General features: G+C 32.4%; 2 protein-coding genes across 4 annotated transcripts; one reads left to right on the forward strand and one right to left on the reverse strand.

Moving 5' to 3' along the window:
* Positions 1–4267: 4267 nt before the first annotated feature.
* LOC106777623 (L-ascorbate oxidase homolog) lies at positions 4268–7480 on the forward strand. Its single transcript, XM_014665279.2, has 9 exons — positions 4268–4466; positions 4613–4764; positions 4851–4960; positions 5336–5606; positions 5725–5821; positions 5932–6283; positions 6374–6739; positions 6857–6935; positions 7057–7480. Exons 2-9 carry the CDS (start codon positions 4621–4623, stop codon positions 7258–7260), a joined length of 1623 nt encoding a protein of 540 aa, XP_014520765.1. The 5' UTR covers positions 4268–4466; positions 4613–4620; the 3' UTR covers positions 7261–7480.
* Positions 7481–11917: 4437 nt separating this feature from the next.
* LOC106777624 (dof zinc finger protein DOF2.2) lies at positions 11918–14233 on the reverse strand. Of its 3 annotated transcripts, none has more exons than XM_014665281.2 (2): positions 12889–14233; positions 11918–12439 (listed from the first exon to the last, which is right to left on the reverse strand). In XM_014665281.2, exon 1 carries the CDS (start codon positions 13930–13932, stop codon positions 12898–12900), a length of 1035 nt encoding a protein of 344 aa, XP_014520767.1. In that variant the 5' UTR covers positions 13933–14233; the 3' UTR covers positions 11918–12439; positions 12889–12897. The 3 variants fall into 3 exon arrangements, with proteins under 3 accessions (XP_014520767.1, XP_014520766.1, XP_014520768.1); XM_014665280.2 differs by having other exon boundaries at positions 11918–12505; XM_014665282.2 differs by having other exon boundaries at positions 11918–12508.
* Positions 14234–14808: the final 575 nt, after the last annotated feature.

Here is a 14808-nt window from a genome sequence, read left to right on the forward strand (position 1 = left end):
AAAATATATTTTTATAAATTATTAAAATAAAGTTTAAATAAAATTATAATAAATATATAAAATATAGTAACATCCCATTTCTAATAATAAAATACTACTAAAAATGATATTACAATGATGACAATAATTATTATAAGAAAACAAACCTATGAAAGATAATATCTACACCTGTAGATTCATTCGACTTCTCAATTCTTCCCCTTGCTCACCTATCGCTGAAATAACTGAAAAGAATGTTTTCCTAAGCTCACACCAATAAGGTGATCATCGCAAAAGAGAAAACATACCCAAACACAAACAATATACAAAAGCAAGGGTAAGATAGAGTATTAAAAGATTACACATAACATATGAAACCATGATCATTTACATGCATGTTATGAATCAAACACCATAGACATTTGTCCCTTCCACTTGAAACCCTTTACTATCTGGATAGATGTATTAATATCGAACTCATGGGGAACTTGCACCTGTGTATGGTGGAGCAACTTAGCTCATAAATAATAACAATAACCACATCCTTAACCACCACCAATAATACCATACACCAAGGTTAATTCGTTAAACATCTATGTCCCTAACTAGTGACCATAGATCAGGATCTCCTGCTACTCTCCATGACATAATCACCCATCACTACATGAAATGGGGTTATCAAGAGTGTCAGGATCATTCCTCAATCCAGGAGCCCCTACATCAATACATAACACCCCACAATCAACTTAGGATATTCCTTTCTCACATTGTATTTTGAACATCATCATCACATCACATCCATAATCACATTCATACTTTACTTCCATACCACTTTGCATACTATCATTGCTCATATAATCTCATGAATACTTATAAATCATCCACAATGAATAAACATGTAACTTCACTCCACAAGAACCCAAGAATAGAAAAAATAAAACACCCCCTGAACTACTTTCTCAACGACCAAACTTGCTAGGCAACCACAGAGTCCTCTCGCTCAGCGACCCCACTCGCTAAGCAAATACAAAGGCAGTGGTCCCATACCCCAACCCACTCGCTCAACAACCTAACTCGCTGAGCGAAAACCCTGAGACAGTGATCCAAACCCTTGACCTCTCTCTAAACGACTCTTCTCGCTAAGCGAGTCTGCATAATTCTGCAGTACAAAAACTGCAAAATTATCACCCCAAACCATTCTTGACCAATTGAATATATTTTTCCAACTTTTGACCCTCCTAGATTGTTTTATGTACCTAATTATACTTAACTAAGTGTGTTTAACCTTTCTAACATCAATCTAAACAAGTAGCTTCAAGATCTTACCCAAAAACTTACAAAAACTCAACTTATAGACCAAAATTGAATTCTACCATTTGTGGCACAATTCCAAGTAACTTAGGGACTATAATAAGTCCCAATTGACTTACCAAAACTCTCCAAATTGACCATTTGAGCACATAACCTCTAACTCAAGTTTTCATTAGTTCACTTTCTCAAATTGAGTTTTAAACCAAGTAGAACTTTACCTTATCTATCACCAAACCTTTCCCCCACAAATTTCGTCCATTTTAAACATCTTAACCACTCATAACATACTCAAAACAGATTTCACGTACTTTAAACCAGTTCTCAAGACTTCTCTCACAATTTTCACTTCTTAAAACCTTATTTTAGACAAAAATAACCTATAACCAAGGGTAACCCTTGCTTCTAAATAATTTTGTCATCACAATTCACTTTATCAATACCCAATCCAACATCAAAACACATACAAACAAATTCAACATAGTATACATCAGTCATCATCACACAAAACATCCACCACAAAATTGATTACTATATGTCCAATCATAAAACACAATTTTACTCAAATAGTTCAATATTCAAACCTTCTCTAACATGCACAATTAACATAAATTAAAGAAAAATTTAGCTTTCCTTGCCTCAACTCAACAACCCCAAAACCCCTAAATGTTTCGTACATTTCTTGCGGCATAAGAAACTTCTAGAAAACCTACAAACCACCGATTGATGATTGGAGATCAACCTTAGAACCACAAACAAACCAATAATCAAGGAATAAGATTACTTGATATATGCAAAACAACTCTTTTTTGTATGATCAAGGATCAAGAAAAGGAACAAGAAAAGGGATGAAAACTTACTTGCTCTAAACACCAAATTGATCGGATAGAATGATAGACCTTGACGCCGTGATCGTCTAGGCACTTCCTGATCGTCAAATAGATGACTTGAGATCACTTAGAGAAAAGGTAGAGAACTCTAGAAAAGTGATTTATAAAGAGATGATACGTTTTAAAACAATGAAACTCGTTTATAACAAAACTATTTATAATAAAACCGTTTAATATTGAAATAATTCAGTCTTACTATTTTAGACTACCACCACTTCTAAAACACCATTTTATGGGGTTTTACAAATATAATATAAATTAAATTAAATTTTATATTTTAATTAAATTTAACCTTATAAAATATAAATTAATTTTAATTTTAATTAAATTTAACTTAAAGAAAATATAAATTAAATTTTTATTTTTATTTTTTACAGATAAAGGATATTTGTAGATACATATAATATAATATTTACACCCGACCTTTTTATAAACCGATATTAAAATATATATTATCTGTTACCCACCACATGTAAATGATAAATATCCATATATATATATATATATATATATATATATATATATATATCAATTATCAATCGCAATTATCAGTAGCAAGTTTTATTCACGAATATTATAGACAATTTTTTTTTTCATCGAAGAAATAACATTAACTTAGTGGCTACCTGAAAACATATTTATTTATTCTATAAAACTTGTCAAATCAAATAATACGGTATAACTTAATTTGGCCATCTGTGTTTAATGTTGTTTAGTGAAAATATTTCTTTACTTTCATTCATTTAAATAATATATTTTCTATTTTCTCTTTAATCCAGACACAAAATAAACGTTCTTAATATATTTTCAACTCTATAAAAATAGTAGAAACAATCATATGAGAGATCTTGAATACGTATAAAATGAAAAAATATCTCTCCTAACATGAGTTACCTGCCTTATATTTCAATCTGAATATTGCGAATTACTTTTTGTTTTAAGTAGTGTATAAATTTTTATTTCTTAAATTTAATTTAAAATATATTAAATACTCTATATTATCTTTAGAAAATAACTTGTAAAAAACCTCTTTTAAGAAACAAAGTTTTTAAAAGCTTTAATATATTTCAGAACTATTATTTTTTGTAAAAAAATTGTTCTTAAAGAAATGTAAAAGTGATAAAAAAAGGTGGAAAATCTTTCGCCCTGGGAGTGGTAGGTGGATCTGCAGACAGGGAGAAGGTGAAAGGAGGTTTTGAGGAGATGGTTGGGACAATAGTTCATTAGTTTGATTGAAGTGTTATCAGCCTCTTGTTTCCTTCTTCAACTTACAATGCTATGTCTTTCTTCAGTTATTTATTTATTTTTTTTCTAAGCCAGCAGAATAAAATATGTAATATTATCACTTTCCTCGTTTTTCTACATTTTTCTTACTCTTGTTTTCGTTTCGGACTACCTTTTTTTTTTTTAATTTTTTTCTATTTTAAATTCAAGTGGCTAAACATATCATTATGTCGCATTAAAGATATTTGTACCCTTTACCAACTCCACATGGACGCGTAGTTTGATATATTTATTAAATATAAATATAAATTTATCTTCGCCAACCCACACCCAACAAAATTCAAAATAATGGTACCTTGTCGGTGCTACTTTTACATCAACAGTATATAGGGAAATTAGATCAACAATGCATTATACGAATACTATAATCATGAAAAGGTAAATTTTTATATTTGTAAAAAAAGTGAAAAATAAAAAGTAATATTAAATGAACGTAAAAAAAAAAGTAAGATTATAGATTTTTTTGTTTGAAACCCGCGTAGATTACCTTAAATTGCGCTCTTTGCGGGAGGACAAATTAAATTTTCCACTTTATAATATAATTTGTTCGACGTTACCACCTTAAAGAAATGTCGCATTGTGTAAAGAAATGTCCGAATTTTGATGACGGTTCAAAGTTCAAACGGAACAATGAAGAAAATGCAACCCCAAACGTTTGCGAGTGAAAAAGCACAACAGGGAATAAGAAAGGAAGAAGGAAAGTTCCACTTTTTAATATACACAGAAGATAATTTCTAGGAGGCATGGTATTTTCATTTTCTTTGGCCGTAAGGAAGTAGTAACTAACGCGAAAACGCGTTAACCGCGCCGAAAATGAATGATGAATTTGCAACCTTATTAAACAAACAAAATTATGACTTTATTATTAAAATAACACTGGATTAGCTACTTCAATCATGTTTTGGTACTGTTTAGTTTATTTTTAGTATATATCAAGGCGGCACAGAGCATAGTGGGTGTAAGTTAGTTTTGGGAGTGTCACTCTTCCTGCAGAATCCAGATCTGGTACTTTTCACATTGCTTCCTTTCGTAGAAACTCAAGGATCGTGTATCATTTTGAGTTTCTAGTTCCAAGCTTTCTTTTTTATTTTCTCTTCAGTAATACTCAACTGTTAAGTAGTGTCGTGTGTTTCTTTTCTTGTCATTTTCAGAACACAACATGGGAAGCGCCACTTTGCTACATTTGCTATGCCTTGTCATTGCTTTAGTAAATGTGTCCCTTGTGCAAGCAGAAGATGCATATAAGTTTTATACATGGACGGTGACATATGGAAATCTTTCTCCACTGGGTAGTCCGCAGCAGGTGGATAACCTATCTGTTTTTCTTGGATCTGAGATATCTTTGGAACTTTGGTTCTGACCTTTTCGCGGTGCTTACATTTTTTTAAGGTTATTCTCATCAATGGCCAGTTTCCTGGGCCTAGACTTGACTTGATAACTAATGACAATGTTATTCTCAACCTTATCAACAAGCTGGACGAGCCATTTTTACTCACTTGGTATGCTTCTATGCTCCATTAGCTTGACTCATATTTGAAGCTTTTTGGTCCTTTCTTTTCTTTCTGTGGTTTTTTTACTTGTTCTCTCGAACCTGAGGTAATCTGTGGTCTCTCGCTGCTTAATTATGATGGATCTTGTTAATATATATTTCAATATTTTGGATGAACGGACTTGGACATGAATGGTGTCCTTTGTGTTATGTTATGCAGAGCATTTACTGTTTAGGTTCCACAAATATGGCTGTAAAGCTTCAACTTTTTTGCAGCAATAGCTTTCTAAACTGTGAAAGTCACATTCTCCTAATTTTGATGATATTCTGTGTGTTGACAGTATAACTATAACTAACATGGTTTAACATTGTTGTCATACAACAGGAATGGTATAAAACAAAGGAAAAATTCATGGCAAGATGGAGTTTTGGGAACCAACTGCCCCATTCCTCCGAACTCAAATTACACATACAAGTTTCAGACCAAGGATCAGATTGGCACATACACATACTTTCCATCAACTCAACTGCATAAAGCAGCTGGAGGGTTTGGAGGACTTAATGTTTATCACAGATCTGTTATCCCAATCCCTTATTCAAACCCCGATGGAGATTTTACTTTACTCATTGGTGATTGGTACAAGAACAACCACAAGGTAAATAACATCTTTCTTACTCTTTCTCATAAGTCTTAATCATTCTGTTTCCAAATATTCTTCATACTCAACAGTTCCTGTCAAGTTATCTTCATCTATTTTGTCTTCTTATTTGCAGACACTAAGGCAAACTTTGGATTCTGGAAAATCAATTGGACTTCCCGATGGCCTCCTCATTAATGGCCAGCCTCATTCTACCTTCACTGGCAACCAGGGTAAGCTCGTGGTCTTTAAGGGATATAGTTCAAATGTGCGCCAAGTTTAAGCCACACACGCAGCTCTGTCAAAAATTCTTTTGCCAACAGTAGTTGTTCTTTTCTTACAGGAAAAACCTACATGTTTAGGATCTCAAATGTAGGCTTGTCAACATCAATTAACTTCAGAATCCAGGGTCATTCACTAAAACTTGTTGAAGTTGAAGGATCACACACTGTTCAGAACACATACGATTCACTTGATGTGCATGTTGGTCAATCAGTTTCTCTGTTAGTAACCTTGAATCAGCCTCCAAAGGACTACTACATTGTTGCCTCAACAAGATTTACCGAGACACCTCTCACCACAACTGCAGTACTACACTACTCAAATTCTTATTCCTCTGCATTAGGACCTGTGCCTCCTTCCCCCGTTGATAAATATGATTTTGACTGGTCCATGAAACAAGCTAGAACCTACAGGTCTGGTCTCTAAAAAATAACAAAAAAAGTCCTGTTTTTCTTTGATTTATTTATAAATTTTAATCAGTTTTCAATTAATTATTCCTGCAGGTGGAATCTGACAGCAAATGCTGCTAGGCCTAACCCCCAAGGGTCATTCCATTATGGGTTGATTACTCCTACAAAAGTGATTAAATTGGCAAATTCAGCACCTTTGATCAATGGAAAGCTCCGTTATGCCGTTAACAGTGTCTCTTATCTTAACCCTGACACCCCTCTCAAGCTTGCTGATTACTTCAACATTCCCGGAATCTTCAGTGTGAATTTACTCCAAAACACTCCCTCTAGTGGTCCAGGTTACATAGGCACCTCGGTGTTGCCAACTTCTCTTCATGATTTTATTGAGATTATATTCCAGAACAACGAAAACACCATCCAATCATGGCATCTTGATGGTTATGACTTTTGGGTCATTGGGTATGCCAGCTTCCTTGAAATATAAGTTTTCTGTCTAACTATCAATATTTTCACTGGTAGAAGCAATTTAGAATTAGCTTAAGAAAGTTTTAATGACGTTTATTGCCAAAATTGCAGTTATGGTCTCGGCCAGTGGACAGATGCCAGTAGAAAAACCTATAATCTAGTGGATGCCCTGACCAGGCACACTGCACAGGTACTAAACAAGAAAGTGCCATATCCTTATGTTGAGATATCTTCAGAAGAAAACACTTAAACCCTTATATTATATCTTTGTTTCTGACATGCATAGCTTTTTGTGGTTCAAATGAATGTAGGTGTATCCAAAATCCTGGACTGCCATATTGGTGTCTTTGGACAACCAAGGTATGTGGAATTTGAGGTCTGCAATATGGGAAAGGCAATATCTTGGGCAGCAGTTCTACCTAAGGGTGTGGAATGCACAGCGCAGCCTTGCTAATGAATATGACATTCCCAATAATGTTCTACTTTGTGGCAAAGCTGTTGGACATCATCCTTAGTATATATATATATATAGACATACACACATACACCAACTATCTTCGTCCTATTTATTGTATTTTCTAGTCATGAGGGTTTGACTACGTACCATTACAATTCTTTTTCCAGGCACAATTCAATTTCTCCAAGATTTGAACAGTCTTGCTTACATATTGAGGAAAAGTATTGTATGGATTTTTAATTGCTATTAATGTGTTAACAATGGATGGAATCTTCACATGTTTTTGGGTGTTCAGTGTTGCAGTAATTCTTCCAGAACATATATATATATATAGCAGCAACCTTAATACTGGCTTCAGTTTAAAGTTTTAAACATTTTGTAAACCAATTCTTGTTTTCTGCTCAGTTTTTATACAGTTTTTTTATTTGGTTTTTTAAAATTGTTACGAATTGAACCTGAATCAAGTGAGTAAATTACTACATTCCCCTCAGCTCAATCAAAAACTATTATAATATAAAAGAGGAAATTGTACTTAATTTTTCCTATAAAAATTCATATAAATGAAACTAAGAAAATGTATAAATGTTTACAAGGAAATAAATACATATCGTAAAAGCTATAAAAATAAAAATAAGTCTTACTTGTGTTTGTAACAAAAATAATAAATATAATGCTACCATTTCTAAAAAAATATCTCAATTGAATAAATACTAAAAAGTATGAAAAATATCACCTTATTTCATTAATCCAATAAAGAACATGAGTCTATGCACTTTAAGCATTAAAAAATGTTATAATAGCCGAATTTTATCTCAATTATCATCTTTACTACTTTTAAGATGCTAACAGAGTCATTAATTGTAATATTATTATCAGTTGTTAAGATTATCATCATTATTAACTCCATATAAGTATGCCTTTAAATTAACTTTGGCATGATATAAAATTTTTAGAAGAATTTATTTTAAACTAAATATTACAAGAAGAAACTAATTTCCAATTCCATTTTACCTTCTGGATTCTGGGCCACTGTATGAAGCTGGTTGAATAGTGGTGCTACTTCTTGCATTTCTTTTTTTCTTCCTGCACCTCCATAAGCAACAATATCTTCTGAATTGAGTAGTTTGAAAAGCACTTCTAAATTCATAAAATGATCTTGGGAACATCTATTAGAAAATGATTTTATTAATGTATATTCTAAAACTATTTTATAGTCCTGAACGACGATTCCGAAAGATATTTCTAGATTCAGAGATATCTTCCAAAACAATCATTTTGAAATATATAAAAAAAAGGTTAAATATATTTTTAGTCCCTACATCTTGGGGTGATTTTGGTTTTATTCTTCGCGTTTCTTAGTTAACATTGAAACAAAAATGTGTCAAACAGTATAAACAATCCAAATGCTATAATGAAACGTGCTTGAAACAACAGATAAAGTTAAAAAAATTTGTTAAAAAGGACTAAAACCAGAGTTTTCTAGAGTTGAAGGACTAAATTGTACCTTAGCTTGAAAGAGGGACTAAAACCAAAATCGCCCCAAAGTATAGGGACTAAAAACATATTTAACTAAAAAAAATCTTAAACAAATCTTAAAAAAAAAACATTTTTTGTATGTAGAAATATCTTTTTAAATATTCATTCTAAATTTTTTATTAATATTTTGAAATATTCTCTAATTTCAGAATATAGAAAAGAAATATTTCGAAATACATGTTTCTAAAAATAATTTTTACCATTGTCCACTATCAAAACCACAAAATCTCATAGCATAATGAGGGAATCACTTGCAACACAAGTGAGTAGAACGAAAAATATATAAAAAAGAAAAAAAAGGGTGAATTAAAAATGTCAGATGAATAAAAAAGTAAAGAGATAAAGACAAAAAAAAAAAAAAGATAAAGAGAAGACGAAAAGGAAAAGTAATTAGAAGTATTTTTCAACCATTCATTCTCTTTAATTTAGTTATATCTTATCATAAAGTTAGATAAAAAGTTTTGAAAACTTCTCACTCCAATAATAAAATTACTTAAAAACTTAAAAATGAGTCTATATTCACTCTCTGTACGTCAAATATTGTGAATATTTTTTTAACATTTTACGCTAGTTCTTATATATTAAATTTGTTCTTATATTGCATGAATTCTGATTAAAACTCACTTTTGGGGTAAAAAGCACTTATTGAAAACGCTCTTAGTTTACGAATACTCATCCTAAATAATTGCACATATACTTAGGTTACACGTTTTTTACACTCTTCACATCTATATAGTCTTTCATAATAAAAACAATATGTTGACTCAACAATTTTAACCAAGGTGAAAGGCATACGTAAAAAGAATATTTCTCTTCTTTCCAAAACGATCTCGCATGTGTATCACGAGACAGTTGCTTATATCACACGTCTTCATATTCTAAATATAAAAATAGGATTGCTATTTAGCCAAAACAGTTCTTCTATGAACTAAATATGTTTATATATATATATATATATATATATATATATATATATATATATATATATATATATATATATATATATATATGAAAAACCCTTGAACGAGTTTATCAACGCAGAGAAATAATAATAGGCATAATAGAAAATATGATAAGAAAAGAAATAGAAAAAAAAATTGAAAAATATAAAGTGTTATCGTCCTTTACAAGATATGTACTCTCTGCATATATTTTTTTCCAGTCAATTTCTCAAAGAATTTTGTACTAGAGTTCCTTAACAAAGAAGGAGAAAGATGTTTGATTATGAAGTTAAAAGCTCTAAAGTTTACAACCATTTAATTTCTTGTTTGGACAAAGGAAGTATGAAATCCTCGAATTTATATATGAAGTAACTACCCGGAATCTGTCGAATTTAAGACTTAATTATTTTTACAAATTTTGGATATTTTTAATTAATTTTTAAATATTTTTTTAATTATTTTATAAATTTTGGATATTTTTAAATAATTTTTATTTTTTTATCGAGTATTTAAAATTTTAATATTTTTTCACGAGTCTAGTTACTTTTATTGCTGTTATTTATATATTATTATTTTTGTGTGTTGATGATTTATTTTATAGTTTTAAATTGAATAATTTTTCTTTTAAATAATGTTATAAATAATATAAAATGAAGTCTAATTTTCATTATTATTCTCATTTAAAATATATTGAATAATAAAATTGTAATACTTTTCTATAGGTTTTATCATTATTGTAAAAATTGATGACTTTTAAGTGGTTATAATTTATATTGTATAATAAGTGACACGGTGACATAATTGTAATTATAATAAGATTTTTTATGTTAAGTAGGCATAAAAAGTAGACACGGTGACATTTTTGTAATAAATTAGAAGACTCTTTATAGTGATTGTGCCTAGACACATCATAAAAAGTTTAAGCAATGACATTTTTGTAAGAAATTAGAAGATTTTTTATGTTTTTGTTTTTATAATCGACATATATAGTATATCCCTAATCCTTCTCATGTCGGTATTCTCCTTGTTGTTGTGTTCTCTAAACTCTATTTTTTAAAGTTTTCTCCAAACTCTCTAAAAAAACTACAGCACACACACAACCCAAATCATCAAAGGATAGTGGACACCTCTAGTAGTGACTTGTCGTGACAAAGGACATGCAAAATTGGAGATTTGATGGAGGTGTGGTGTGTTTGGGTTCTCTATATGTCATAGGTTGAGAAAATTTGAGCAAGGGAGATTTGTGTCAGTCGTGATGACCTTGGCCAGAGGCATGTGTTCAACGATGCTCTGACGGTAGGACCAACGGTCGATGGCAGTGGTGAGTGAAGGTCACTGACGATTGGGGTGTTTAGAGAAGAAGAAGGAAACCCTTGTGTAAGGAGGGAGAAACTCAATGTTGGTTATGTCGATGAGTCGCTAGTTTTAGTGAGATTGAGTAGCAACAACTCATAACTGGAAAGAGAAAGAACTCTCGTGTGAGTGAGGGTGAGCTGACACCTCTCCCGATTGCACTACATCGGTGGAGGTAAGCTTGACGATAGTGAGGAGGAGTGACCACACAAGTGAATAAGAAGAAACAAATTAACATCGTCAACTCCTCCTCCTAATACAACGATCGACTGCAAACATTTGGGTGAAAAGAATAAGAGAAGAGTATGTAACAAAGAAAAAGAAACCTTAAGTGATGGAAATTATACCAAATTTAGAAAAATCAATACCTTTTATACTATATATATATATATCGATTATGGAACCAACTTTTTTAGTTAACATAAAAAGACTTCATTTCCTTTAAAAAAAATAGTGTTTTCTTATTATTTTTATATAATTTGCTTTATAAAGTCCACCATATAGTAGTGATATATAGTAAAACAATGTTACAAACAAACATTTTGAATAAATAAATTTACGTATGTTAACTACATGTCAAAAGTTACCTTTAATTCTAGATAAGATATAAATTTACATATAACATGTAGTTAATAAAGATATATTTGACCTATAATAATTAGATGTGAAGATTCACTTTTATGTATAACGTTTATAAGTTAAAAGTAAATTTTGATCACTTAATTACAAAAATATTATTACACATTTTTAAATATGTTTTCTACGAATTAGACGGAAATTCAATGACTCGGTAAACTATTTTTGTATTATTCTATTTATTTTTTAAAACATTTGCATTTTAACATTTTAACATTAAAGAACATTTTCCTATTCAATTGAATCATGGAAAGAAAAGCACTAGCCGTTCTTATTAAACGTCGGTGAGTGTCAATCATAGACTCAAACTTAGCAACAAAAGTGCATGTATAGGTTAGAAGAACAGTGTGTGTTAGATTGCGATAGTAGAGGCTTTCTATTTTTCAAATTAAAAATGAATAAATAAATAAAATAGTGGACTAGCAGAGAAGCAGAAGTGAGGCATGGTTGCTCAGTGAAGTCTGTGTCGAACCAATTGCTGGTGGATTGCTCACAAACAACATCCAGAATCTAGTTCTGTTTGAGGAAACTTTTTCCAAAGGCTGCTTTTGCATTAGATTCACCGATTTCTCGTAACAAAACAAAATCTAGCACTCCCATATACTACACCATGCCTCCACCACCACCTTCACTTCTTAACAACTAAACCCTAAAGTTTTTGAGTTTATCAACATCAGATATTCTTGTTCCCCAGCTTTACTCTATTTTTTAAGTCTCTTAAAATATAGCTTCACTGGTACCTTTGGCATAACGTCAACACACCCTGAATCTCTGCATTCACACCATGTTGTAAATATTTAACTACTTATGTAGAGGCCCACACCAGTTAGCCACTTACTGCTTAGAAGCCACAAAAAATTATATTAGGAATTTAGAGGTAAAGTAAAGAACCGGGAGAAAAAGTTGAAAAGGAAATTCAATGTAAATTAAAGATGCAGAAACACTGTATTTTCCATTCCTTGAATTTAAGAGAGCTGAGACACCATCAACCAGAAACACATGCAGACGGAAGCAAATGATAGAAAGAAACGAGAGTGGGGAAAAAAAAATTCTAATGCTAGCTACACGTACATATTCTTTAATTATCCACCCCAAAACGACCGAACAAGAAAAAAAAGAAAAGACTCTGGAATACAGATTAACATCTATAAACTATAAATTAAGGAGTTCTATATTTAACGCTGAAAGAAAACGGTAAATAAAAAAGAGGAAATAGTTACTGCGGTTGATTAAGGATATGCTCCACTTGTTGTGGGAAGATCACCCCAGGAAAGGGTTGGATTCCAGCACCCGAATTCGCTGCCAGAAACTGAAGATGATTCCAAAATGTTGGACAAAGAAGAGGATGAAGGCATGTTGCCGAGAAACACCGGTGAATTATCACTACCACAATAATGAACTGACGATGATGACCTGAACTTGTGGTAAAGTTCTTGAACTCCAATACTTTGCTGTTCTCCAAGTACAAAACCGTTGCTTTGCTGCTGATTCTGATTTTGATTATTCCTCCAAAAGGAGCTGCATAGACCCAGTGAAGGAAGTTCTCCCACACCATCGTATCCTAGACCAGTTCTAGTACTATTCAGCAACCCATTTGGGAGAAATGACTCAGTGACCATGTGGGAGTGAGATTCCGATAAGTTCCCTTCTCTCTTGACAGCAATTGACACAAGACTAGGGTTAGGGTTAGGGTTTGAGTTTTGGTTTTGGTTTTGGCTTTGGGTAGCTCTTAGTAAAGCCATGAGTTGAGTATTTTGCGGTGAGCCCCAAAGGATTGGGGTTTGTGGAAGCTCTTGGTCAAAGAGTGTCTGTGGCCTTCCAAGCTCCGATGCCACTGCTTTCATCTTTGTGGCGGCCTGCTTTCCCACCGAGTTGGACATGGCGGAGGTCTTGCTTTTCCGGCAGCCACCTCCGATGGGAACATTCCTGAGAGCACCACCTTTGGTCCAGTAGCGGCGACATGTCTTGCAGAAGTGGCGAGGCTGAGTGAGGTTGTAGTTGTTGTAGTAACAAAACTTAGTGTTTGATGAATCACAACGAGGGCACCTCAAATTTTGGTTGTCGGAGTTGGAAGAAGTGGCGGTGTTAGTGGAAGTGGTGATAGTTGTTGTGCAAGAAGGAGACGGAGAAGGAGAAGACGGTGCCGGTGGTGTTAGTAGAAGTCGTCCTCCTCCTGCTCCTCCTCCTCCATTATTATTAATGGAGATTTTTGTTTCTCCTGCTATAAGGCTAGCAGTAGCAGCACCCAAGAGTTCTTGGATCATCTTTATCTTTTAGATCTAGAACAATCCAAAAACACGCAAAAGCAAAAGGGTGGTGTGGTGATGAGTGGTGAGTCTTTTTGCGTTAGTGGTGGAGAAAAGCAAAAGAAAGTAGGTTTGGTATATATTTGTGTATGCGGGAAATGGGGAGAGAGAGAATATTGTAGGATGAAGCATACGATGGAATTGAATGAGCTTTGCGAATTGAACTCAATTGGCTTGCTTGGTTGTTTTATGCTGATAGCTAGGACTGCTATTCCTTGTCGGTTAGGTCCTTCTTGCTTCTTGCCAACCAATGTTTAGAATATGGGACTTCCATCATATTATTTATAAATTTTTTTATAGACTTCATCTGGACAAAGACAACCATCACTCATCACCTCCCATTTTTACCCCATTCATCTCACAAACGACAATCTTTTTTCATGTTGGAATTTGTATTTCGAGACAACCTATATTATTACACGGAAAATTGTTCTGTTGCCAAGTCTATACTTTTCATTCAAATTAACTATGATTGTTAACTTTTTTTTTTCTATTAATCCATTACATTAATTCTTCTATGTTTTTATTACTAAAGAGAGACATAAAATTTATTATTAGGACCTCTTATGACATGTTTCGGACGAATTTAAAGTATTTTCTAAGAAAGCGACAGAGAGAGAGAGAGAAATTTGGAATCACAGTATCTAAAAACCTATATAAAATTTTAAAGTACAATAATTTCTTTTCTTGTTTCTTAAACTTCATGATTACTCTTATCTTAGGATTTGAATCAGATTCAGAAAACATATATTAAAAGCCTTGATCATTACACTTATTATGTCATACGTGTGCTCTTGCACAACCAATTATGTAAGAAGAAGATATCATTTTGCC

The sequence above is a fragment of the Vigna radiata genome, chromosome 11 (assembly GCF_000741045.1).
Source record: "Vigna radiata var. radiata cultivar VC1973A chromosome 11, Vradiata_ver6, whole genome shotgun sequence".
NCBI classification, from domain to species: Eukaryota; Viridiplantae; Streptophyta; class Magnoliopsida; order Fabales; family Fabaceae; genus Vigna; species Vigna radiata.